Source organism: Rhinatrema bivittatum, chromosome 7 (assembly GCF_901001135.1).
Source record: "Rhinatrema bivittatum chromosome 7, aRhiBiv1.1, whole genome shotgun sequence".
NCBI lineage: Eukaryota > Metazoa > Chordata > Amphibia > Gymnophiona > Rhinatrematidae > Rhinatrema > Rhinatrema bivittatum.
The window spans coordinates 278,403,118-278,429,259 of record NC_042621.1 but is presented as its reverse complement, the minus strand read 5'-3'; the positions used below and the strand labels follow the sequence as shown (position 1 = coordinate 278,429,259).

The 26,142-nt window shown below is 43.2% G+C and overlaps 1 protein-coding gene across 16 annotated transcripts in view; it reads left to right on the top strand.

The window, feature by feature from the left end:
- STN1 (STN1 subunit of CST complex) overlaps positions 1–26,142 on the top strand; it is a 72,190-nt gene that overhangs the window by 17,183 nt on the left and 28,865 nt on the right. For 9 of the 16 annotated variants that reach the window (XM_029610326.1, XM_029610318.1, XM_029610312.1 and 6 more), the window contains 6 exons: positions 2,642–2,799; positions 13,719–13,814; positions 16,068–16,139; positions 18,266–18,430; positions 22,777–22,945; positions 25,073–25,232. In XM_029610326.1, coding sequence (XP_029466186.1) covers positions 2,667–2,799; positions 13,719–13,814; positions 16,068–16,139; positions 18,266–18,430; positions 22,777–22,945; positions 25,073–25,232 — 795 coding nt within the window. In that variant the 5' untranslated portion in view covers positions 2,642–2,666. Of the gene's footprint in view, positions 1–1,557; positions 1,739–2,636; positions 2,800–13,718; positions 13,815–16,067; positions 16,140–18,265; positions 18,431–22,776; positions 22,946–25,072; positions 25,233–26,142 lie in introns of all 16 variants that reach the window. The other 7 variants (XM_029610320.1, XM_029610319.1, XM_029610322.1 and 4 more) reach the window with 3 other exon arrangements.

Genomic DNA, 26,142 nt, shown 5'->3' with positions numbered 1-26,142 from the left:
CCTGCGTGAGGCTCTAGAAAGAGTCTTTCCCCCCCCCACTGGAGAATGTCCCAGAGGAGAGAGAGAGAGAGAAGAGAACTGCGCACACTTAAATTGTTCTTGGAACTCGAAGCATCGGCAGTACTAGAGTTGGCTTCTTGTGGTGTTTCATATCCCAGAAGATAGATGCCGGATGCCCTTAAAAGTGTTTATTACAGTGGAGACGTGTAAAATTGCCCGACTCAGGCTGAGTTTCGCCACTCCACAAGTGGCTGCCTCAGGGGCTATGATAAAATAACATAAATATTAATACATATATATATATTTATGCACACAGTATCTTTTATCTCTACCCTGGTTCCACCCTCAAATCTGCTATGTCTCACGCAGCATTATACTGTTCCTGCTTCTTATACATATTGCTATAAATTTTAATGTAATTTTACTCTGGTTCGATGTAAACCGATATGATAGGACTTGTGTCATGAATGTCGGTATAGAAAAGAATTAAATAAATACATAAATATATAAATAAATCAATATCATACGTAACTTAAAAAGAGAAAAAGAGCTCCATTTAATATTCTCTAGTGTTTGTTTTTTGGTTCAATATGGGTCTTATCAAGTTTTTTATTTTTATATGATTTTTAAGGGTGTGCATTTAAGATACATTTTTTTGTTCGACATCATCACGTATATAGCTATTTTACACTACCCCCCCCACTGTATGTTTTTTAAAGGTTTTTTTAAACTTTGCTTTCAGGCTTCTCATAATCTTTATATGCTCTTGATCAATTATTTGGGACCATTTGCTCTTGATCAGTATTTATTGATTTTTATATTATTTTTTTAGTTATAATTTTTGTCTGTTTTTATTTAGGTTATGTATGATATTGATTTATGTATGTTTTGGTGTGTGTGTATATATATATATATATATATATATTTGTTATTTTATCATAGCCCCTGAAGCAGCCACTTGTGGAGTGGCGAAACTCAGCCTGAGTCGGGCAATTTTACAGGTCTCCACTATAATAAACACTTTTAAGGACATCCGGCATCTATCTTCTTTGTTGAAACCATTACGGCCTTTATAGATCGCCTCCCTTCTTGCTTTGTGGTTTCATATCCCAGAGCATAGAGAGAAGCGTGTTTCAAGGGTGAGGGCCATGCTATCTCTTCTTTCCTTTTTTTCTTTTGTTAAAACTGTTTTGTAAAGAGCAGTGTAATAACTATGGGGGGGAGGAAATGGGGGCTGTGATTTTGAAATGTGCCTGCTTTAAGAATCAGACTATTTTTTTTAAATGATTTTTAGCAAAGTACCAATAGTACTGCAACATTAGGAACTTGGCTTCCGATGGCGCTGCAGGAAGGCATCTCTGTGCATGGAGGTGCAGCGATGTCGCTGTGGGACTTTTATGCCTGCAGTGACATCAGAAGCCAAGTCCCCCCACTGTTTCAGTGACCCATTTAAAAATAGGGAAAAGGGGCCAGTCCAGTAGCTCAGGCGGTAATTGCTGTGCACTGCCATGCAAAAGGTTCCGGTTTGATCCGCGAGTTGGGTCTTCTGTTCCCCAGATTGGCCGTGCCTGGAGGTGCTGCGGAGGAGGCCACAGCCCCCAGAGAAACAGAGGGAGTCATGGTCATTGCTTAAGGGTGACACTTCGTGGCTGGAGTTAGGGCCCGTGATTGTGGGGGTTCGAAAGGAGCTGCAATGCACGGACCCAGACAAGGAGTGGCACTGCAATGACCAAACTAGGTATGTGGAGGTCTGGGGGAGGGGAAGGGAGTTGCCAATGAAAGATCATAGCACAAGATCCTGGCCTTGGTTTTGACTGGGCTGAAAGTAGAAAAGTGCAGGAGAAAATTGCTGGATCAAAAAAAATGTAGAAACTGGACACCAGTGTTTAAAGCAGATGCAGTTTCCAAAATTGCAGCCTCTATTGATTAGTGTTCACATACATTAATATTCCTAAAACAATCTGTAATAGCTCTCCTATGATGGACTTGGTGTCCTTGTTGAACCATCGCTTTGAATATAGTTTGTTGTGGTGTGTGTTAATGTGCCATCCGATTTTCCATATTTTCTTCGATGAGCTACCGTCAAGCATACAAGTTACACAAAATAGACTCAACGATTGTAGGAGCGTTATATCTGGTCTAATGCCTGGGAGCTACACATGACTTTTCTGGATCTTCATTATGACTCTCTCTTACTTTGTTGTGATGTCAGATTTATTCTTTCGTATTTTAAAAACATTGATTCAGTCTTCTCATGTCTGTGCTGGCATCTCTGCTCTTGTTTTGGCTTTTTCAAACAAAAAAGTTAGCAAGAAGGTCCCTTTCTGTTGGTTTATTATATGCAAAGAATTGTTTCTTTATTGTCCTGTATTATCTCATATGTGTTCTGTTCTGGTTAGTCAATAAAATGTATGTCTAAAAGGAAAACTAGGAAAATCTGTACAAATTTAAGAGTAATCAAGATGCCCTTGTTTGTTGTAGAGATGGCTCAGAAGTTGAAGAATTGATTGTCAGTGTTTGACAGTGAATTAAATCTGGTATGCTCCTTCCATCTGGTCTGATGCTGGAGTGAGGTTTGGTTTCACGTTACCAATGCAAATAAAAAAAACTTTCTGTATTTGTTTTTGTTCTACAAGTACAGATAACCAAACGAGCTGAGCGTCTGCATGCAATCTGATCCATCAGACCTTGAGGAGGAAACGCCTTCGCTGTTATGGGGCTGGGATCCGGGCTTCTTGGCGTTTGCGAAAATGTACATTAAAGACATCCTAGAAATGAAGGAATCCAGGCAGGTTCCAAGTGTGTATTTTGGTGATTATAAACGGCTTGTAAAAAATGTGCTTTCTTTAATGTGTAATTGAATTTTTAAAACCCAGTACTATGTTTGTAGAGAACAAATTGCCAGTTAGAAAGGAGCAGCTGTCTTCTGCATCTAAATCAGGCATTGTGCTCAAGGTTTTTGTTTTTTTTAAAGTATGAACAGTTTAAGAATGGTAATGATAGAACTAGTATTCAATTGAAAATCCTTTTTTCTTCAAAATTGTATCTAACATAATAATAATAATTCCTTCTCTTTCTGCTAGACCAGTCCTTACTCATGGGATTTCCCCCTCCACAGCTGCTGGAGACGGAAGGCACACGTTTACTGTAGCGTCCATCTCTAAGGAGGGTGTAGCCTTAGGCAGTTGCCAGTAGTCTCTGTATCCAGCAGCTGTGGACCAGTGAGGACAAGCGTCTAAATCTGCTCCCAGGGTTCTGGTTAGTCCTCGGCCTGGTTGAGCCTGCTGGATCCTGGGGCAACAGTCCCTGCAGACTGTTTACCTCAGCTGGAAGCCTGCTCCCAGAAGGGAAAAAGAGCTCTCTTCTTTTTTTGTTATCTTCTTCTGGTTGAGTTTCCCTCTGTTCCCTGTATCCTTAGGGTTCTTTTGTACCGCCCATTCTTTGAGGGGAGCAACAACAAAAAGGGAAACACAGAGCAGGGTAGGAGCTGAATCCCTCACCCACCCCCCCCCCACCCCCTCCATTTTCTACTTTACCTCTCTTCCTCTTTGCTCCCTTTGCCTGGAGGCATAAAGCTGCAAAAAAAAAAAAAAAAAGAGGCAGAGGAGTGTAAGGGTTAAGTCCTGCGTTTCCTGGCTTCAGTACAACTTCTCAGCCTTCCCAGAGTTAGTGAGTACAATTTGGTTTTTTCCCCACCTGGGATAGCTAATAAGCAGCGAGTGCTGAAATTTTGTTTGAATGCATGGGACAGCATCGGAAAGAGCTGCATTAACTCTTTTATGTGGGAGTTTGAATCTCCTGTGGCCGGCAGGCCTCCCGCTCGGTGGTGGGTTTGGTTTTTTTTGAAAAAGAAAAAAAAGAAGAGGATTTAAGAGAAAAGGGTAGCCACTTCAGCCATGAGCGGAGGCTGTAGGTGCACAGTCTGCAGCACAAAAAGACTCCCCACAAGAACTGGCGCCCTCTGTCCTATTTGTGATTGTGACAAGGAGCCAGGTGTGCAGGAAGAGGTGGCTGCTGCTTCCCCCTTTGCTCCGCCTGGGAGGAACATGGAAATTTAGTAGGGCCAACTCTAGGAACAACTTTAGAAGCAGCCCCAGGGTCAGGCAATTCTGAGTCAGAAAGCCTTCTTATGCCTCAGGTTCGTATTCTTTCAGGCCCTCCTTCTGATTCATCCTTGATAGGAAAGCAGGGCAGTAAGGCCCACTCCCTGATAGATTCAGTCCAAGTCCCATAGTGAGGGTTTCCTCTGGAACTAGTGGGGGGCATTTTCTCCAGAATTTGTGCTACTCGTGCACCAGGCCTTTTGCGCTATGCAAAAGACAAGGAGGGAGCTAGCACCACCCCAACCTGGGCCTTCTTATGTCACTGATTGCCGAGAACCCCCTAAAGTGGCTTAGAGCCACCATCAAAATCTTTGGATTCTCTGCACAGGATTCCCTGGAGGCTTCCATTTCAGTGGAAGACATGGATCACTCTCTCCGTGTGGGCTCTGCAGAGGAGGGGGAGTGTTTCTTGGTGGAGGGAGAATCAACAGTAGTACGATTGTTTCACAGAGAAGAGCCATCAGTACTAATTACTAATGTGATGGTCACCCTTAAAATTTAAGATACAAAGGGGGACCCAATCCTACGAGGAATCCAGAAGCCCCCAAAAGCCTTCCTTTTACACTCAGCTCTGAAGAGCATGGTATTAACTGAATGATCCCTCCATCAAAGAGAATTGAAGGGAGACAGACCTTTGAATATGATCTATCCCCTACCTCTAGAAGAAAGAAACAGTCTACTCAGGATTCCTAGGGTGGATGCCCTAGTTTCAGCAGTTACCTACATATTCCAGTCGAAGGCAGGACAACTTTAAGGGACCTCCAGGGTAGACAGATTGAGGTTAGGTTGAAGAAAGCCTTTTCCATAAAGTGAGATCCCTACAAACCGCTATTGCAGAGGCTACGTAGCTTTGGCAGTAGTGTCCTTGATTCAACGCCCAGAGTTCGAAGATACAAGGATAGAGTCTGGCATGGCCTTTCTTGTATGACTTTATTAGGATGGCATCCTGAGTGGTGGTATCAGGTGCAGCAGCCAGAAGGCTGCTTTGGCTCTGCAGATGCCATATCCAAGGCCTGCCCTTCAAAGGAGGCCTGCTGTTTTGAGAGGAATTGGAGAAACTGGTCAAAGACTTGGGAGATCCGGATTTTAAAGGCTCCCTGAAGACAAGCCTTAATCAGCCACTTGAGGTCCATGTCACCAATGTTTCAGAGATTTCCAAAAATTCAAAACAAGCAATATATGCCTCAACAAGGCAGTAAGGTTAAATCACATTCTTTTCAAGGGGCAAGAAAAGCCAAGAGAGACTCTTCCACAGCTGCAGGCTCCGGTCATCCATCTCAATGATATTCAGAGGGTCCCTTCCATGGTAGTTCCGATAGATGGATGCCTGCAGCAATCGTACACAGAATGGACCTGGATCACGACAGACCAGTGGGTCTTAGTCATTATTCAAAGAGGGTACACCTAGAATCGATAATCCTGGTCCCCCAGCACTGTTTGGCCTCCTCTTGTTCATCTCCGGCTAAGAAGGAGGCAGTAATAGCCACATTGGCAAGACTACAGGATCTCCAAGGTATAACCCTAGTTCTCACAGTGGAACAGGGGTGGGATACATAATCTACTTTGTGGTCCAAGAAGGGATGGTTCCTTCTTTCTTGTTCTAGGCCTCAAAAGGGTCAATGGGTGTCTCAAGGTACCACACTTTCATATGTCGTAAGGAAGGGAGAATTCCTAGCATCCCTTGATCTAATGGAGGTTTATTTTCACATCCTAATATAGGATTCCTATCAAAGGCTGCTTTGTATCTGTATCCTGGACAAACATTTTCAATTCCAAGCCCTGCCATTCTGGCTGACAACTGCCCCAAGAACCTTCACCAAGGTGATGGCAATGATGGTGGTGTCATAGGTGCACCGACAGGGCATATTGGTGCACCTCTGACTAGATAACTAGCTTATCAGAATCAGATCTTTTCAGGAAAGCCAACTAGCCTTAAGTACAATGCTATAGGTCATGGAAACTTTTAGATGAGTGATAAACTATGTGAAGAGCAATTACTGTATCCTACCCGGTCCCTGGAATTTTTAGGGACTCTTCAATACAGTAGAGGGGCTGGTTACTGTCAGTCCCAAGAAGATGGCTAAACTAATATCTCACATATAAGGTTTCCGGTCTCAAAAAGCACCCAAAATTTGTGACCATGCTGAAAGTGCAGAAAACATTTACTTCCCTAGGTTATATCCACATCTAGTACCTGAGAATTTTTGCCACGTTCATATGATGTCTCCCTGGAAAACAGACATTTCCTACATTTTGGATTTTATCCAGAAAGGGCTAGACAAAGGGTTAACGCTTAGCTCTTTGAAGGTGTAAGTAGCATCCTGCTACAGAGGGTTAATTCAAGAGCTTACAGCTAGGCACACACCTGGACATGATCCATTTTCTTAAAGGGGTTAAGTGTATTAGGCCCCTCTTCAGACCAGTGGTCCCACAATGGGACTTTCATTTGGTTCATAGGGCACTAATGTGCCCCCCCCCCCCCCACCCCCCCAAACCAATAAAACAAGCACCTCTAAAAGATCTCTCCTCAAAGATGGCCTTTTTGGTGGCCATCTGTTTGACTAGACATATCTGAGATACAAGCCTTGTCTTGCAGGGACCCCTACATGGTCTTTAAACTGGACTTGGTCTCCTTCTGACTGGTCCATTCCTTCTTGCCCAAAGTGATGTCCTCATTTCATTTGAATCAGGTGGTATCCCTCCCTTAATGCTTCTAAGGACAAGTTACAAAATAAAAACTCAAAGTCTTACTTATTGGACCTCTGGAGGGTGCTCTCAAGGTAACTAGAAGTCATAAGCATCTTCTGGAATACTGATAGGATATTCATACTGCACAGAGGCCCGTGGAAGAGAGAAGCAGCATCTGAGCTGACAATAGTCAGATGGATCAAAGAAGCGATTACCTCAGCTTATCTACTCAGAGGTTAATGAATGCCACCTATGCTCCAGGCACAGTCCACCAGAGCACAGGCAGGATCATGGGCAGAGTTTTCATCATTGGCCACAGAGGACATCTATCGGGTGGCCATCTGGTCCTTCCTGCATTTCTTTCCTAAACATTACAGACTGGACGTACTGAGCAAACATCCTTAGAGCAGCACTTTCTTCCTCCTGCCTGAAGGAATAGCAGCTTGGTTACTTCCCATGATTAAGGACTGGTCTAACAGGAAGATAAGGAAAGGAAATTTTCAGGTGAGATTACATTTCACCTTCCTTAAGTCCTGCTAGACCAGTCCAAAACCCATCTAGGAATACGATGCTGCCAGATCCTAGCATAACGCAGAAGCTATACACTATCTCCTCTACCTCTCTGTTCTTTTCCTATCCCCTTGAGTGGGACAGAAGTTTCAAAACTCCAGCCCTCCTTTTCGTAAAAAAAAATTAAAAAAAAAGAGGAAAGCGAATGATAAGGGGGAAAAAAGATATATCTGATAAAATATCTCTCACACACTAGTACATTGTTGGTTTCTGTTTTTCCCTGATTACCTCAGATCTGTGTAGGCTAGTCCTCCCTTTCTTGCTCTGACAGAAAGTTTCTGGCAGCTGCCTAAGGCCACACACCCCATGAAACTGGATGTAGTGTCACAAAGGAAAAGGTTTGTATTTTCTGTCTCCAGCAGCTGTAGAGGGGGGAATCCCATGAGTAAAGACTGGTCTACTAGGATTCAAGGAAAAGAAAGTATCACTAAGATTACATTTAACCGTATAACACTTCTGTTTGAATAAGTTTAATCTCAAGCAGGACATAGTATCTGTCATTGTTAGTGCCACACTGGAGCAGCATTCCCGAAGCAATATTGGTTGTGGAGAAAACTGGTACAGATACCGTTTTACTAGCTCTGCCTAAGAATTTTCCAAAGATGATGATGATATAAATTCATTTTTTATGTCCTTTAGATGTCCTGTGAAAAAAGATGCTTAATCCAAAGAAACATTTTTTTTGCGTTATCTGTTCTTGAAAGCTCATGTGCTCTGTCTTTGGATAATGCTAATGTTGGTGTAATAAATGTTAATCGTGGTAACCTAGCTGTTGGCAAATGAGGGGCCTTTTTGGCTCACTAAAGTCTACCCAGCTGTTCCTGCCTATTCTGACCCTGTAGGCTCTGCTTGACCTCTCTTCTCCCCCCTCTGGCCTATGTCCCTTCTCTCTGCATCTGTTCCAAGAGTGTTTGACTCCTGCCATTGTTTTGGTTGCTACTCCCTCTGCAGATAGGCAAATCCAGGCATCCGCAACTCTCTCAGAAAAGAAATAGTTCCTGACGTTTCTCTCCCTCCTTTCAATGTCATATCCTGGCCCTGTGTCTGTGAACTACTTCTTTCGTGCAAAGCCTGCCACGTATTCACAGATTTCTATTATATCATTATATCCCCCTCTTTTTTTTTCTTTCTTCTAAAGAGTCTATTTTGTGTTTAACACCCTTGGGGGTAGTGTTTCCAAATGGGTTAGTTTTGCGCATACCTTGACGGGAATGAATATCACTTGAAAACCAGGGCATGTTGGATATGATTAAAATCTCCCAGATTTACTGGTAATGCTCTTCTTGGTACTTGCATTGTGCCAAAGAGAGCCTCCTGGAGTTCATAGGCTGGCATTATACCTCCTTGTTATATGTAACTTTTGCCTCTTGTTAAATGGTTGATTTAGTTCTAACCCTTGTTACATGTAAACCGATTTGAATTTATTCATGAAGGTCGGTATAGAAAAGTGTTAAATAAAAAAAAGCAAGGTGAGCTTAAAATGTCTTCTTCATCAGGCCAGTGGCACCAAGTTCAATTAGAACTACTTCTGAATCTTTCTGCCACATTTCCTTGGTTTCTGATTGCATGCCTAAGTATCTGAGGATCTTCTCTCTTGTCATACTGATGCGTCTTTCAACAATGGCGTTCTTGTGTGTTTTCTCCTATGCTGCAGTGTCTGGTTTTCTAGAATCTAGTTTTTATCGGTCCCAGGTGATCATAACTTCTTCGTTCTCTGCAATTCTGTTAAGGGTGTGATCCCAGTACCTTCTGGTACAGTGTTTACACAGTTTCCATTGGATGAGTCATGCTACTTTGCTGGGCCTCTGTGTTCAGGCCTTCTGATATCAGCGCGTCACACCCAGCAATGAGATGTGTAACTGTTTCCAGTCTTGTTTTGCACAATCTGCATGTGTCTGTTTTACCATTTTTTTATGCTGACTGTGAAGCATCTTATCCATAGTCCACTGTCCTGTGCTACAATTATCAAAATCTCATATTTAGGTTTAAATTAATCTCTCCTTAGCCATTCCTGTGTCCACATGTTGATCTACATAGGGTTTCTGAATTAACTTTGTATTTCCCATTACATTTTTATTTTTGCTAATTGTTTTTTGTTGTTTGCTGGCCTAATTTCTTTAAAAAGGTTTTTTTTTCTCTTGTTTTGCAAATTGCTTCTTTCTCCTCGTGTGCTGGTGGATTCTCAATCATTCCTTCTATTTGTCATAAAACCTGTCAAAGTTTAAGAATTGAAAACAATTTTTCTTGTTTGTCTATTTATTTAACAGCTTTTTTTATATCGACATTAGAGGGCACATCATATCTGTTTACATCTGAACAAAAGGTTTATGTTTTGTACGTCAGCACCTTTTGAGTATATGGGTCTGTTGATGCTGTTAAACATGCCTGGAATCCTATGGCAGCAGCTCTGTATGCTTAAACTATCTCTATAAGACCCATGTTGCCTTCAGTCTGGAGATGTACAATTTCAGCATACACTGGTTCTTATAGATTACTTTATGGGCATGGAGGAGTTTTCTTGTTCTTACATCCAGTTTTTCAAGATCTTTATTGGGCTAGTCTGCCGTTCCAAAACTACATGAGAGTGTATAGATTGTAAACTGATCCGTTCTTTGTATCTTATTCCATGCTGTTAAAGCACTTTTTAATATTAGTTTTGATCTCCTGCAATACTCTTTATTTATCTTGTCTCTCAGTGATTTGTACTGGATTGTTACACCTTCTTCTACTCCCAGATATTTATAAACACCTTCCTGCTTAAGTTCCATTATATTACATTCTTTAGTCAGAGAGTTGTTTTCAGTTTTGCTTAGTATCCTTTCAGGAAAGTCACCTTAGTACTTTTGTCAAGGCCAAATGTCATCACGATATCATCTGAGAAGTCCTTCATTACTCAGTTATTCTTCTAAATGACCATCACAGGAACTGTAAGGTTTCAAGTCATCTATAAATCGATGAGATTTTATCTGTGGGCCATTAGTATCTCTAGGATTAAAATCAAATCCATAACTAAAGGAATTAACCAGAGTGCTCAGTGGATTTAGTGTCAGGCAATCTTCCTGAAATATTCCTTACTGGATTTTGATGTTAGGAATGACAAATTGTGCATCTTCATGTCAGGTGGTGTGTAATCTGCCACACTTTCATAGTGAGCGTGAGGTTACCCGATCAATCCAGAGTTCACTCTGTACATTTCAAGGCAAGTTATTATCCAAGAGAGTGGGATGCTATCAAAAGGTGGTTTTGTTTTTTTTATAGTCAGTCAATGCTATACTGCAGTTTCAATTTTTTTTCTTACAGCTGGCCATGATGGCTTAATTCAGCATCAGCTGTTCTTTGCTTCAATATGCTCCTCCTTTATTGCCCTTCTGTTCTTCCATCATGATGTTAGTATCGGTGGGATTGTGCAGGATTTTCTTTCTCCATCTATTGCACTGAACAGCTTGTGGAATTTATTGGTCAGTAGTTTTTGGGGAGTTAGGTCTTCCTTTGAAAGGAGATGTGTTCTTCTTGTTATTAACCATTGTGGCGTTAGTTCTGGCTGTCTGATCAATTGATTTTTGAGGTTTGCCAGGTCTCGAAGAGAAGTTGAATGTTTAAGCCAAAAGTTGGACACTCCATCAGAGCCAGGGACCTTCCATTTTAGCCTAGTTTCAAGCTTTTTTTTGTTACTTCAGACCATTTCATAGTTTGATGTTTACCCTTTCCATGTCCTGTATGTCGGGTATTCTGTCTGCTTCTCTGTTGGGCTCTATAGAATCCTCATAAATTTCTCAAAATCTTTTCCGTTTCATCTTTGGTTGGTTGTTTTTTTAACAGCCCTAATCTTCTTTCCATAGTTCCCTGTTAAACTGCTTTGGGTTTTTTCTAAATATTTGATTTTTATTATCTCTCAATTCTGTTTCTTCATGGTTTTGTGCTTCTGCAGCTATTTTCAATTTATTATTGGAGTATATGAGTTTAAGATCGTTGTTTGGATTGCTCTCATCATTTTTGGTGTCCTTGATCCTATGAGGTTCTCCTTTATCAGTGACTCCTCTGCACACAGTGAATTAATTTTTTCTTCTATACATTTTTTCCAATGAGGAGGAGGAGTAATCATTCTCCTTTTTTTCTGGTCTTGTGTTCTTGTTGGTAGAACTCTTGAGTAATAATTTTTGCTGCACAATATTGTATCCCGTTTATTTCATGATATCGAAAGATGGACCCTTTATCCAAGTTATGGTCTTGTTGATCTTACTTATTTTGCTTTATCCTTGGGATGTCCAACTTTAACTTAGGTAGTCTTTCCCTCTCTTGGACCCCAGCATATATATTCAACTCTACATAAGCCAGAAGCTCAACCACCAATTCATCAATCTACTGATCTCTTTCCTGCCTTTCCTCATCATTCTCCTTCCTGGCCTTTCTTACACTGCTTGTCCTCCTGTGTTGCATCCCTGGCTTTCACCCCTTACTACTTCCAGTTACTCTGGCTATTCTGGGGCTCCTGTCCAGATAGCCTCATCCTCGTTCTGCATCATCTCTCAGCTGTTTAAGATGCCATCACTTAGATACTTGTGTTTTTATGAATTATCCAATTAATGATCTTTAATTTCCATCATTGCCTTCTGCAGCTTTTCTTTTGATATTTTTGCTCGCTAGTCGATATTTTTATTTTCTGGCAGGCTTTCACTGCCTGCCTTTTATAGATTTAAATACAGGGTTTTTGGCATGAAGTTAGCCAGTATCGTCAGTAACACTCTCTGTGTAGCATTTGTGTTGCCCTCTTTTATGCAGTCTTCCTCTTGTGGATGTCCTTGCAAAGATGTGACCTTCAGAACTGCACACATTACGCCGGGTGGGGGGGTCTTGCTTGTGAACCCTCCTCTTTATACAGTATATTAGCGCACACTGTGAGTTTTTCCCCATCGCTTTATCGACTGGCAATCTGAAGGTAACTGGGCGATTCCTTCTAGCTCCCAGGGCTCTCTCCTGTCTGGTAAGTTCCAGTTCTTGACTAATGGGTTTTTTTGCACCCCAGATATACAATTTTACTCTCGCATTGAATCCCAGATTCCAAGCCCTGAGACCGTTTTATAGTTTCTTTTAAGTACCTTTTTATTTATTTTTCACTCCTCCCTGTGGAGACTTTTCTGCCACCTATAACTGGCTGTATTTATCCTTCCATGAGGTCACTAATCAAGGTTTAGAACCAGATGCTGTGGTAGCCCTCTGCTCACGTTACCTTCAGTAGAATGGGTTTAGTTGGCCAGTGTGCTCTGATTTTGTTGCAGCTCCTCATCCGGTTAACAACCTTTGGTGCCACTCCTGTGTTGTTTCATTTGCATGCTGGCATTAAAGTGTTATATTGAAAGTGGATGGTTTATTGCACTGTGTGTCGGAGCTTTACCCTGCTGGGGATTAGGTCAGCCTTTCCAGCTGGATGGGTGAGGCAAGGCTGACTGTTCTCCTTGGTACCGCATTTAACTTTAATTTTATTGCCCAGCGCCTTCCTTGGCCAAAACATCTGTTTGGTGTTCACCCATGCATGGCAAACACCAGGGAGGGAAGAAGAGAGAGGGGTAAAGGAGCTTAGCTGCTTTCCTCCAGAAGAAATCTGCCCAGGTGACTTGAATAAAGAAGCTGACCTTGCAGTCTGCCTGATTAACTCAAGAATTGGGTAGCGGGATGGGTCAGCCAGTGCTGCTGCTGAAGTCTGTGGTGGTGCCATCCTTATTGAGAGGGCCATTAAAGGTCTCAACCTCCTGGCAGTTTTTCCATCTCTGTCATCAAAACTGAAACGGGCCAGGGCGGCACACAAAGGCATCTGGAACTCCAGGACTTGTTGTAAAATGCTGAAAATCTCTCTTAAAAAAAAAAAAAAAAAATCCAAGTTGAGAGGAGTCCAGAGGAGTAAGAGAGTTGCCGAAACCTTTTCTAAAATGCCTCTCTGTGCTATTATATATTTTACGTTTGACATTCTCAGACCAATGATGATTAATCTTTAAGATGAAATCAATTGCAGAGCAGCTGCTTGTGCTTAGGAGCTGTAATTCTAGCCGACCTTGAGACGGGCTCTGGGAAGAATCCTATTTTGTAGGAGACTGTCAGTAGCAATGGAAAGCAGGATGTGTATTGTCTCAGAGACCCGTAGGCTCAGCCGAGCTGCTCATACGTATTGTAATGATTTGTACTCTCGCCCCAAACAGAGGTGTGGCTGAGCACTGCAGTGAAACGCTGTGATTTTACCGCGGCGCCCTCTCTAGCCGCCCAACGTTGCCTCTTCGTACCCAGCATCATTAAAGCAATTCTGACTCCTTGGTGTAGCAAAAGTAGGGTTTCTGTGTACTGAACTGAAACTATTTTGTTTCACAGGTGTGTTTTTCTACAAAGGACATCCAATAAAGCAGGTGGATGTTTTAGGTACGGTGGTTCATAAAAAAGAGAGAGAGAATTTTTATAATTATGGAGGTAAGAAACTTTTTTTTTTTTTTTTTTGTGCTTCTTTTTCTTTTCCTTGCACCTTCTAACAAGCAGTGCCTTGGCGGTTGTTGCATGAACTTGTGTCTAGCCTAGGGCAGGGGGATGAACAGAGCCCTCCCTACAGATTATAATGGCGAGTGAGGTGGTGGCCGCCGCCTTACTGTGAAAAGGGTTCGTCTGAGCCTGCGGCCTCCTCCCATCCCGCCAACTTCGGTTCCACACACGCGGGCACCTCTCGCACCAGCGTCCTGGAACGAGCCGGCAGGTGTCCGAGGAGCACGTGGTTTGCGTCCTCGGCCCCTGCTTTTCTTCCATGTCGTCCCCGGGGCTGTTAGCACGTGGCTGCTGGTTCTGCTTCTGAAGGCTGAGGTTTCCCGTTGCAGTTTTTCTTATTTTCAGAGCGGTGCAGCGAATACGTAGCAGGCTCGGATGTGTATTTAGGGAAAATATATTTAGTGCGGGCGCTTTCTGTAACCTCGCCCCCTTCCATTTCCTGTCTAATTTCAGGCCTCGGTTTCTCTGCATCCTTCCCATGTTATTTTTAGTTTTAAAACTTTTGCTTCTTCCCACTACTACATGCATGAGGTAATGTCTTCTAACTTTACAGTTTTGCATACCAAGGTACTTTAGCGCTTGGTAGTTTAATCTTTCCCCTGTGCTCCTTCAGCACAGATGCATGTGTTTGTTTTTTTTTTTATTGGGATTTAAAAGTCCTCTGTGCTTTGGGATTCAGTTTTGGAAATAGTTCTTAAACCAAATTTGTTTTTTGTCCCTTCAGCACCAGGGCGGGGGATGGTAGGAGGTCTGAGAATTAGATACCAGGCTTCTGAGCGCAGCCACCCATGGTAGGCAGGAAGCAGATGGAGAGCTTGTCAGCTCCGCCTTCCACGGTGAAAGCAGTAGCAGTCCAGTCCGATTCTGGCCTGCTCAGCTCTCCTGCCTTTTTACCTTCAGACACTTCCAGGTTTTCCTCTTCCTGCTCCTGAGCTTGCCAGACTGCCCCGCCCTTCAGTCCGTCTGACGCCTGCTGCCCTTGGCTCACTTCCTCCTGGGGGGTTCTGCTTCTTAGCTGCTCAGATGAGGGAGAGGCTGAGCCTGGCCTCTTGCTTTAAGGACTTATAGTCTTGCTGTTTTAGAGAAAGCAGGAGCGCGGGATCCCTGCATGCGGCAGGACAAAATCCAGAGTAACTGTGTTTATCCCTAATGGTCTAGAGCAGAGCTTTCCAAACTTTTCATGTTGGTGACACACTTTTTAGACAAACATAATTTCACGACACGGTAATTCAGTCTACTAGTAAACCAGAGGTTAAAGGTTAAACGAACGAAACATATTTCGACAATTTATGTATGTTTCCTTAAATATATACATAAATAAAATGTTTCACGACACAACCTATCTCATGAAAACCTTAAATTTATATTAAAAATATATATTCCAAGATTCATGTTATTGTTATAATTTATGAGAAACAATAATAAAACAAATTGTCTGTCCCCCACACACTCATCTCTCTCCTCCTCCCAGCACATGTCTGGCCCCCACACACTCATATCTCTCCCCCTCAAGCACATGTCTGTCCCCCCAGCACGTTTGCCCCCCACTCACTCATCTCTCTCCCCCCAGCACATGTCTGGCCCCCACACTCATGTACCTCGTCTTTTTGATTGTTGCCAGTTAAGTGCTTCACTCCCTTCCATGATCACCAGACACTGCTGCTTGCAGTCAGTACTCCTCATGGCCAGGCCTCATCGGCAGCAGCAGCCAATGCAAGGATGGCTGGGCTCGTTCCACCCACCAAGCCCCCCAAAAAAACGCAATTGACAGCAAAAATCACCCAATAATAAGCAACCCATAATCTGAAAAAAAAAAAGTGAATCTCTAGAAAAAAAAAAGCCCAAACTCGCATTGGAGTTGACCGGGCTTGCGCAACACACCTGCACACTGCAGGCGACACACTAACGTGTCCCGACACACAGTTTGGAAAGCTCTGGTCTAGAGGTTCCTTGGGTGTCTGTTGAATAAATACTCTAATCACCTGGGCAGTTATTGTATTTCTACTGTGCACCCGCCCCCCCATACCACACCCCTAAAGAAGAATGACGGATGCACTTTTTTTCAGCTGCTTATGCTTTTGCATTCCCAGCTATTCAGAAATGAAATGATTCCTCGGGTTCTTGACAAGATAAAACAGCTGAGGTTGCTTTGGTTTCATTCCCTATTCTCTGCTGCTTGTCTTTCAGTGGACGACAGCACAGCTGTTATTAACTGCATTTGCTGGAAGGACCTGGAAGAAATGGAAACAGCTCCCTTAGGTAGGGTAATACAGGTTTTTTTTTTCCCCCCATCCTACTGTGCTTTTGCTAATTAGAATGTGGAATTTAGAAAGGAGGCTGTTCTAATTGATGGTATTGTTGCAGTTACAAAGCTGAGGTATGTGGGCTTGCTTTGGACTGGGTTCTCTGTTTGCCCCATCTGGATCTTTTTACATCTGAATGCAAGCACCTTTCCTGTAGGAATGACAACATAAGCTTCCCTTCCTTTTTAAATAGTGAGGCTCAGCTTTTAAAAAGTCTCATTATTCAAACCCAGACTGTAAATTAGAAGAAGCAAAGCATTCTAATACTTCTGGTTCTGTTTATAAGCATCTCTGCGAAGCACAGGGGAGCAGGCAGTCTTATTCCTGGCCATCAGCCCTGTGCCTGACTTGACACCTCAGACCTTGAATTGGAAGTAGCCGTACATTATTCAAATTACATTAAGGGGTAGATGCGTGCGCCGGCGAGCGCATGTTATAAAATCCGTGGGCCGCCAATGCATGTGCAGGCGGTGGGTGCAGGGGGGCCGAGTTTTGTAAGAGCGCACGCGGCGATGCAATCAGGCCTCCCCGAGTTCCATACCCCCCCACCTAACCTTCCTTCCCTTTCCCCTCTCCACCCTGACCCCTAACCCCTACCTTATCTTCCCCTAATGTTTTTATTTTTTTGCTTACTGCTCCTTGGCAGCAGAAGAAATTTATGTGCGTCTGCCAGCGCCCACTTCATCGGGACAGCGATCCAGTGGCTATGTCCCGGCCCAGTATTTGTGCGCGTACCGGGGTTTTTTGCGTGTGGCCGGGCCTGTCTGAAAACGTGCACGTAAACCCCAGGTTTTACACGTGCAGGCCTTTGAAAATCCGGCCTTAAATCTCCCCCCCCCCCCCCCCCTCCCAACAAGACTGTGTGCTCAGGTGATTCTGGTGGACTCTCATTGTCCCAAGAGCTGACAGGGTGCCTCCTGCAAGAATTGCCTTCTGTGCCACTCTGGTGCACGCAGAGACCATATTGCCAAGCCCAGCCAACCCTGAAGGACTGGGCATCTCCCAGTCTGTGGAGAACTACAGTCTGAGTGAAAAGGGTGGTCAAAGTACTGGGCAATTTTCTTCAGGCCTGGTTAGCTTCATTCACTCCTGATCTTATAGCCCAGTAGATCCTGTTCCCGACTGTTATTTATGACATACCCCATCCGCTGGGCTATCATTCTGGTCCTTGCGGTTATTTCTAAGCGTATAAGGGATAAACTGGGAGTAAAACACACACGCACACACACGTTTTAGCTATTTCAGTATCTTTCTATGGGGAGTACAGTAATTGGCCCAGCAGATTTCTTCTGTTCCTTCTGGTTTCCAGCTGATTCGGAGCTGGCTCCTGAGCTATAAGCTTCTATTTGCAACTACCAGGGTTTTTCCGCCTGCCCACTCCTGTCTGATTCCGGTCAGAGCAGCAACCATCGTCATCCGGGGCTGTGTGCATATTATCATTTCAGGAAGCTCGGCAGGCGTGCTGAGTGTCACTTTAAAACTTCATCCCCGGGGCACAGCCTGTCCAAACGTTCTTATGTTTGTCACTGCATTCTCTTGCCGATCACATTGCTGCCTGTTGAACGCAGCAGTCATGTGGCTTTCTCTGCTGACTCCAGCTAAGTGTGCCTGTTCCCACAGTGTGTAATGCAAGAGAAAACATTTTCTCTTAGGGCCTGATTCACTAAGCTTTCCTTTATTTCCTTTATAGACAAAATGGGAGAGAATCAGGCCCTTGGGCTTTTTCCAGATTCATGCAGGACTCTCTCTAATAAATGAATGACTGTAGCTTTGGAAACTCGTCATTAAGTGAAGCTTCATTTCCAAGGCTCAGCTAACTGCCCGGTTCTCTTGAGAGCAGCTGGCTCCAGCACCAGCTCTCAGTTCTTCTTTTGTATATGCTTGTCATCCTATTGAATTATTTTGTATTTTGGTTTTAAATGACCCTTTGGGCAATTTGCATGATTTTCAGGAAACCATATTCTTCGTTGCTTAACATCAGTGTTTTGCAAGCCCTCTCCTCCAGACTCCTCTTGTGGTTCTGCTTTCCTGAATGTTTCTTTAAAGCCGCCTTTAATGGTTTTTTTTTTTTTGTAAGAGCAGCGTCTCACCAGAATCCAGTAGGTGGACTGAATCTTGTTGAAGAGTTGAAGAAACTCAAGGACCTGGAATGCCGGAGTGTCAAAGCGGAAATTGGTGATGTTATCCGAGTCCGGGGGCACGTCAGAGTCTTCAGAGAGCAGCGAGAAGTGGTGGCATCCACATACTGTAAGGAAACATAGAATTTATGCTGTGTGTTTGGGTGGTGGGGGGTTTGCAGTGAGGGGGAGACGCTTAAGAGTTCTGGAACAATCCACGTGTCCTCATCAGTGATGCGTTGCATGTCATGTGAAATGATATTCTTTCTGAGTGAGATGGCTTGATTTTTCTTTTTCACCTCCATACAAACAAAAAAAATGGTCAGCAAACCAGTTACAAGTGATACCTTGGATTAACCTGGTGCGTTTCTAATAAGTTTTCTAAAGTTTAAACTCTCTTCATCTGATTTGTGCAAAGTAAGCCAAGAATGTCCATCACCTGAATGGAAAATAAATGATTGGCTAGATTATATAGCATCAGTGTTTGCCGGATATTATCACAGAACTGCAACTTTAATTCTTAATAAATTGACATTGCAAGGCAGTTATCCCAAAAGTTGATTCTTTCCGATTCGGGACCTAGAAAAATTTCTGGCAAAAATGTATTCATCCTTTTCGGTGGAGTGCGGAAATCGAAAAGAGCTGTGTGTGATGGGGGCCAAATGACTATTGTGCACAGAGCAGGAGAGGGACCTTGAGGTGATTGTGCTGGTGATCTGAAGGTGGCAAAGCAGTGTGACAAGACGCCCTGGTACAGATCCTTAGCAATGCTTCACGTGGAGTACTGTGTTCAGTTCTGGAGACCGCATCTCAAAAAGGATAGAGGCAGGACTGAAACGGTCCAGAAGAAGGCGACCAAAATGCTGTGTTGTCTGATTCAGAAGACCTAGGAGGAGAGGCTGAAGGATCTGAATATGTACACCCTGGATGAGAGGAGGGGCAGGGGAGATATCTGTCAGGTATCCGAAGGTCTGTATCTTAATGATGCACAAACTTCAAACCTTTTCTGCTGGAAAGGAATCAGTAGAACTAAGGTTTATGATATGAAACTCCAGGTGGAAGACTCAGAAGCCATATTAGGAAATATTTCTTTACGGAGAGGGTGGTGGATACCTGGAATGCTCTCCCAGGAGAAGTGGTGAAGATAAGATGTTAACGAATTCAAAAGGGCATGGGACAAACACTGCGGATCCCTAAAGACTTAAAGAAAGGGATGGTGTAACATTTCTGCATGGGGTAACATTACAAAGCAGCAGTTACAGCCCTTAACAGAGAGCTTGGAGGTCAACCGCACAGAACGGCAGATACTACCCTTAACAGAACACATGGGGCAACCTGCATGGAGTGGGAATTACTACCATAAGCAAATTGCTGGGCAGACTGGAGGGACCATCTGCCGTCATTACTGTTACTATGTTTCGTTAGATGTTGACTGTTTTTATTTTTTTAGTGTCGCCCACCCCAAGTGTTCTTGGAAGGATGGGATAAATATTGAAATAAATAAAAAAGATGTTGAATGCTGAGATGAGATTCTAGCAGTTGGGGGTGTGCTGGCAGGGGTTAGACCTGCTGCAGAGGGAGTGAGGGAGGAAAGACAGCTGCGACTGTTACGGCAGCCTCTGCCTGCTGAAGGAGCCCATGTGATGTAGGTAGAAAGGGAAGAATTCAAGGTGATCGAAAGAAGCTAAAAACAAGAACTTCCAAGCCCAGCCAAATATACTTCCTCTGCATGATATCCTTTGAGGTCTTGAAACTGTCTTTGGCACAGTGCAAGTGTTCAGGAGAACGCTAGCAAGGGATTAGAGAAACTGGGGTCTTGGACCAGAGCTGCTCCGGCTTGAGAATGAAGTCCGTTTGATCCGGCTCAGTGGCAATGGCTGTGCACCGCCAGGCGAAGGACTGGGGTTTGATGCTTGGGCCAGGACTGCTGCTCTTGTCAGCCAGAGATGTGGGGATGCTACAGAGAAGAGGCCGGGCTCACAGCCCATGATGGGGGTTAGTCTCAAATATTGCCCGGTGGTCACACCTAGTGGGCAGACGTTGGTCCATGTCAGTTGGGTTCTGAAGTGGGTTGTGTTTTGGGACTCCTCGCAGAAGACCTGTCCCTGCATTGGCTGGGATGACTTGGGAGAGGAGATATAAACAATAGAGGAACCCATCCCCACCCCCACCCCCCCAGATAGTTGCAGATGAAGGCTGGTGGGTGGTGTGACCCAGTGGAGCCCAGTTCTGATTGAATTGGAAACCCAGAAAACAGGAGTAAATTGAAGACAAGGTTATGCTTCATTCCTGCACACACAGGAGCCCGAGGAAAAGAGAGAACCTTCTCTACCGTGGACAAGTTTGCCGGGAATCTCTGCAGGATCAGTGAATACTTGTTTTGTTAATCCTTCATTTTAATTTGCAGACTTGTAGATTGCCGGGAGCGTTGGGGAAACTTTTCACGTTGACTACTAGAAAGCCTGTTTGGGCTGCAGCGGGTGGAGAATGGCGACCATAGAGGAAAATGAGCAGTGGCACTGTGGGGATAAACAGTTTGAGGAACATGACAAACTTTGGACAATGTCAAAACAGAAAATGTCATAATGCCTCTATATCGCTCCATGGTGAGACCACACCTTGAATACTGTGTACAATTCTGGTTGCCGCATCTCAAAAAGATATAGTTGTACTGGAGAAGGTACAGAGAAGGGCAACCAAAATAATAAAGGGGATGGAACAGCTCCCCTATGAGGAAAGGCTGAAGAGGTTAGGACTTTTCAGCTTGGAGAAGAGACGGCTGAGGGAGGATATGATAGAGGTCTTTAAGATCATGAGAGGTCTTGAACGCGTAGATGTGACTCGGTTATTTACACTTTCAAGGAATAGGGGGCATTCCATGAAGTTAGCAAGTAACACATTTAAGACAAATCATAGAAAATTCTTTTTCACTCAACGCACAATAAAGCTCTGGAATTTGTTGCCAGAGGATGTGGTTAGTGCAGTTAGTGTACCTGGGCTCAAAAAAGGTTTGGATAAGTTCTTGGAGGAGAAGTCCATTAACGGCTATTAATCAATTTTACTTAGGGAATAGCCACTGCTATTAATTGCATCAGTAGCATGGGATCTTCTTAGTGTTTGGGTAATTGCCAGGTTCTTGTGGCCTGGTTTGGCCTCTGTTGGAAACAGGATGCTGGGCTTGATGGACCATTGGTCTTGACCCAGCATGGCAATTTCTTATGTTCTTAAGAACAGTCTTTTCCTTAGAGGGTCTGCCTTGTGGCCCCTCACCATGTCTCTTTCTTCTGCGACCTGTAATCTCTCAGCTCTTCTGTCCTTTTTTCCTGTTTTGCCTTTCACTTTTCTCTTTTGAAGCCTGGTACTTCTCTCTTCTTTTCTTTTACTTTTTTTTTTTAAGCCTCCACTCGCGCTCTCTCTCTCCTTCTCTTTCTCTCGCTCTCTCTCTCTGTCTCTCAACATGTCCTTATTTTGCTTTGCTTTTATGATTGGGAAAGCTCTCCTTCTGTGTTCTCACTCCTTCACTTGTCTTTGATCAGACTTTCTCCCCCTGTGTCATTACTTTTTGCTGTTCACGCTGCTGCTTCTTCTTTGCTACTTAGTCTAATTTGACCTTCTTCACCCTCCTTTTCATTTGTACGTGGAAACAAAACTTTGTAATGCCTGCGGAGAAGAGCATCACATGGCCAGTGAAACGGATTCTCCTCTAGTCACTCAGGTCTGAGAGGTGAATTAATGGCTAGTGGAGGAGTAGCCAAGGCTGTTTAACCAGGGAAGGCAGGGTTCGAATCCTGCCTGCTGCTTTTTGGGACCTTGAGCAAGTCACGTCACCCTCCATTGCTTCCGGTACAGACGTAGGGCCTGATTTATCATGGATTCTCTCCCATAGGTAGAATGGGAGAAACCCTTATGTAAAGGACCACCTTAAATTGTAAGTCCTGAGGAGCTAGAGAAATACCTGCAGTAGCTGAATCTAATCCACTCTGAAATGTCACAGAAGGTGGAATATACATTGCTTTTTTAAATTGTTAATTAAGTTAAGGCACTTGCCAGTATGTCATCCAGTAGCGCTCAACTTTTTTGCCCAGCAATCCAAAAAGTGCCCCATGTCAAATATCTGACTGTCTTTTAGATTTAAATCCCTGCTTGTTTTTCAGATTTGCAAGCAACTGGTTTTTGAATCATTCCTGTAGCCTCAGCAGTCTGTACAAAGGGCTGTCTGCTGTCTGTGCAGAAGTCAGATGCTTATATATATGAGAGATTTGGAAAGCGTTTATTGCAGATGTAAAAAAAAAAAAAGATACTGGTTATCAGATAAAGAAAAATAACACATCTGCAGTCTTTGTATCGAAAGAGAGTGTCAGCAGTTTTCTTTTTATTGGGGGTACTTGGTACTGTATTCCTGTAAATGCTCACATGCAGACTGAGTCCCGGCTCTCGTCAGGGAACCTTCTAACCTCTTTTCTCATATCCTTGCAGATAAAGTGGATGATCCTGTGTGTGAAGTCCAGATTTCCAGGATGCTGGAGCTGCCCTACATTTATAGCAGCATCTATGATCAACCTTTCCAAGTATCCCAGCGCTTAAAGGAGGAATCCCAAGAAATAAAGGAAGGAAGTACTTGTGAAGCTGACATTCTGGGGGCGAGGTAAAGATGCCTTTCATGAGAAGTAACAGTCGAGACTTTCTTTCCGGGTGGAATCTATAATTTGCATACCAAGGAGCGAGAGAAGCCTCTGTGTCACTGAGCAGCGGCCAGAGTTGGCACTTAGGGGTTTGCCTCTGGCTGCCGCGGTTCATTTTACAACAGTTCAGCATAACCATGCAGATTTCTTGACTCTCCAGCTGCTTTTTCTATACATGAACAGCACTATACAATCTTTAGTGAGACAAAATGACTTATAATAAAAACTATGCCAGTATTGTTTCTTACAGATTACCAAATACAGGTCCTTAGATGGTGTATCAACCATTGTATGGCAACAAAAAATTCCCTTTTAATAAATATTTGGGATGAATGTCAGAACAAGTTGTTGCCTATGGGACAATCTGACTAAAACAGTAAGAAGTACACAATTTAGTTGTTAGATGCGGTCAAGCAAACGCCCACACAAACACACTCCTTCCTTCTTAAAGTGTGTCTCCTCTCCTATATTCTAATCTCCACCTCTATCTTAAACTTCAAAGAACTAAAGTTAAGTAACACCAAACTTTTAGCAGAGTTAGAAAAACTGGACATAACTTATAACACTCACCAAATAGTACTTATTATGATATCATGTTACAGTATTTTTGATGGCACCTGTTTTAAGAGTTAGAATTCCAGACACTTTATGCAGCATAGTTTTTGTGCCTTATTGTGAACCGTTGTGATGGCACCCGCTTAACGACGGCATAGAAAAGATTTTAAATAAATAAATAAATAAAATTTCTCCCCCTCTATCTTATATTGCAGTTATCTTTTTTATAGTCTTTTTGTTGGCATATACATTTCAATAAAGGCGCTTCCTTTTAAATCACGCAACATGATCTCTTATTTTGTTAATTCAAATGTTATTCAAATTAAATGAAATGTGACAAACATTATGAGACTGAATACCACCACGTAACAATTTGCTCCGACTTTTCAAGAATGTTAAATATTTCTCTTTAAATCTCCCGCCCTCCGCATACCAGATAGAAAAATCTAGACAAGGTACAATCAAATTTTGAAATAGAGATCCCCATATTTAAGCCTCCAGTCAGATCTTGATGGGGTTTCCAAACTTTATGAAACTTCACACTGTTATCATTTCTAATGGCGATACATTATCTTGAGTCTTTGGCATACAAGAGGCCCTCTTCCACCACGCAGCTACCTCGCACCGAGTGGCTAGAATGATTTGAGGTATAAATAACTTCAAATTTACAGGGGGCCTTAAATATCGGAAGCCCTAACAAAAATATTTTAGGATCTTTCAACAGGGCAAACGTTTTTGGAATATAGTGATCGGTGTGGTGAAGGAAATTTTCTTTTGCCTTTTTGAAAGATCCTAAAATATGTTTAAGGACAAATGTTCCTACTTCCCCACATTTACACCGACACCTATCTGGCTCTGTTGGATAAAGTTTATGGTAACCGTTCAGGAGTCAAGTACCAGCAGTCTGGTATCTTATATCGCATAACACGATCTTTTGTTTGCATATTCATTCTTAATAGAGATCCTTCCCTTTAAGTCAGGCAGTACGCTCGCGCAATGTGCCTGACAGGTCGCCACGATGCGAGGCGGCCTCTGAAGCAGAGGTTGCCATCTGTTTACAAAATGCTCCATCTCATTTCATCGACAGCAATCGGATAGCGCTGTAGTTAGTCAGCGATTCTGAGGTCTGTAAGCTGTTCGCTTATTGCATGGAACAAGCTGTTCACTTATTGCATGGAACAAGAATGGAGGAATGTAGAAGGGGGAAAGGAAGAAACGAGGGCCAGCTGTTTGTGATATTTGTTCGGAGGGGGGGGGAGGTTTGGAGCTTGAGCGCTATGGACCTGTAGTGGCGCAGTTCCATGCCCTCTGAAATTTGTTCAGCAAACTTGAACTGCTGCTCTGACCAACTTGACCCATTCATTTTAAAATGAGAAGGCTTGACAGCCCTGCCAGGGCTTCCCTGGTCTTAAACACTTCTGAACCGCAAAAGATTAAACAAATTAAAAAAAAAAAAAAGAGGGAGGGTACATTTCTGTCCTCCTCCTTGTAAGGGTAACCTTTTTTTTTTTTTTTTTTTTCCAATTTTACTACAGCGATCGGAATAGTCTAACGTTTCCAAGCTTGGTTCGTCAGCTGAGCGAAAAAGTTCAAAGCTTCCTCGTGGAGGACAGAGTGGAAAACTTCTACTGGCGAGAACTGGAAAGCATGGAGCCATTCATGTCCATGGCCAGCCAGCCACTGTGCTCGGACCAGGTGGGTTTAGCTGCTTTGCTTCTGTTGAGTGTTCTTGAAACTAATTAACTTGTTCTGGGTACCATTCAGCAGCCAAGCCCTTATCCCGCTTCCTACTGGAGAAGTGTGATAGGTTTCATAAGAGACCCAAGCTTAAAATGGGCAGACAGAGTGAACTGTCATGCCTTAAAATACTTCTGCCCCAGTGGAACAGGGTGTGTGGGGGGGGGGGAACACTTGCAGTTGCATTCAGCTCTGCTTGGTCTCTGACTGCATTGTGCTCTTCCATTTTCAGCACCTTCAAAAGAACTCATGCCAGTTAGAAAAACAATTCAGAGTAATAGGAGGTGTCAGGTTAGGTTACGTGAAAGTAATCAGACTTTTTTTTTTTTTTTTTTGGACCAGTTCTGAGTAATCCTATAAAGATAATTCTTTTTCACTCAGCGCATAGTTAAGCTCTGGAATTCATTGCCAGGGGATGAGATTATGGCAGTTAGTGCAACTGGGTTTAAAAAAAGGTTTGGATAAGTTCCTAGAGGAAAAATCCTTAAACTGCTATGACGGTAATTAATAAGCAATAGTAGCTTGTGATTTATCTAGTGTTTGGGTACTTGCCAGGTTCTTATGGCCTGGATTGGCCACTGTTGGAGACAGGATGCTGGGCTTGATGGACCCTTGCTCTGACCCAGTATAGCATGTTCTTATGATACACAGGCATGCATACCCCTTCATCAGCTGGAACTTTACAGCCCTGCCCTTTGCAGTCACCAAAGAGGTTCACAGAGTTTTTATGTTCATTTGATTTTATTGTTTTAATTTTTAGTTGATAACGTTGAAAGATTTTATTGTAAAACCTGGAAAGCGATTTAACCCATTTTATAAATAAAATAAATAGTGTGGCGGTGGGCGCGTGCACAGCGAGAAAAGAAAT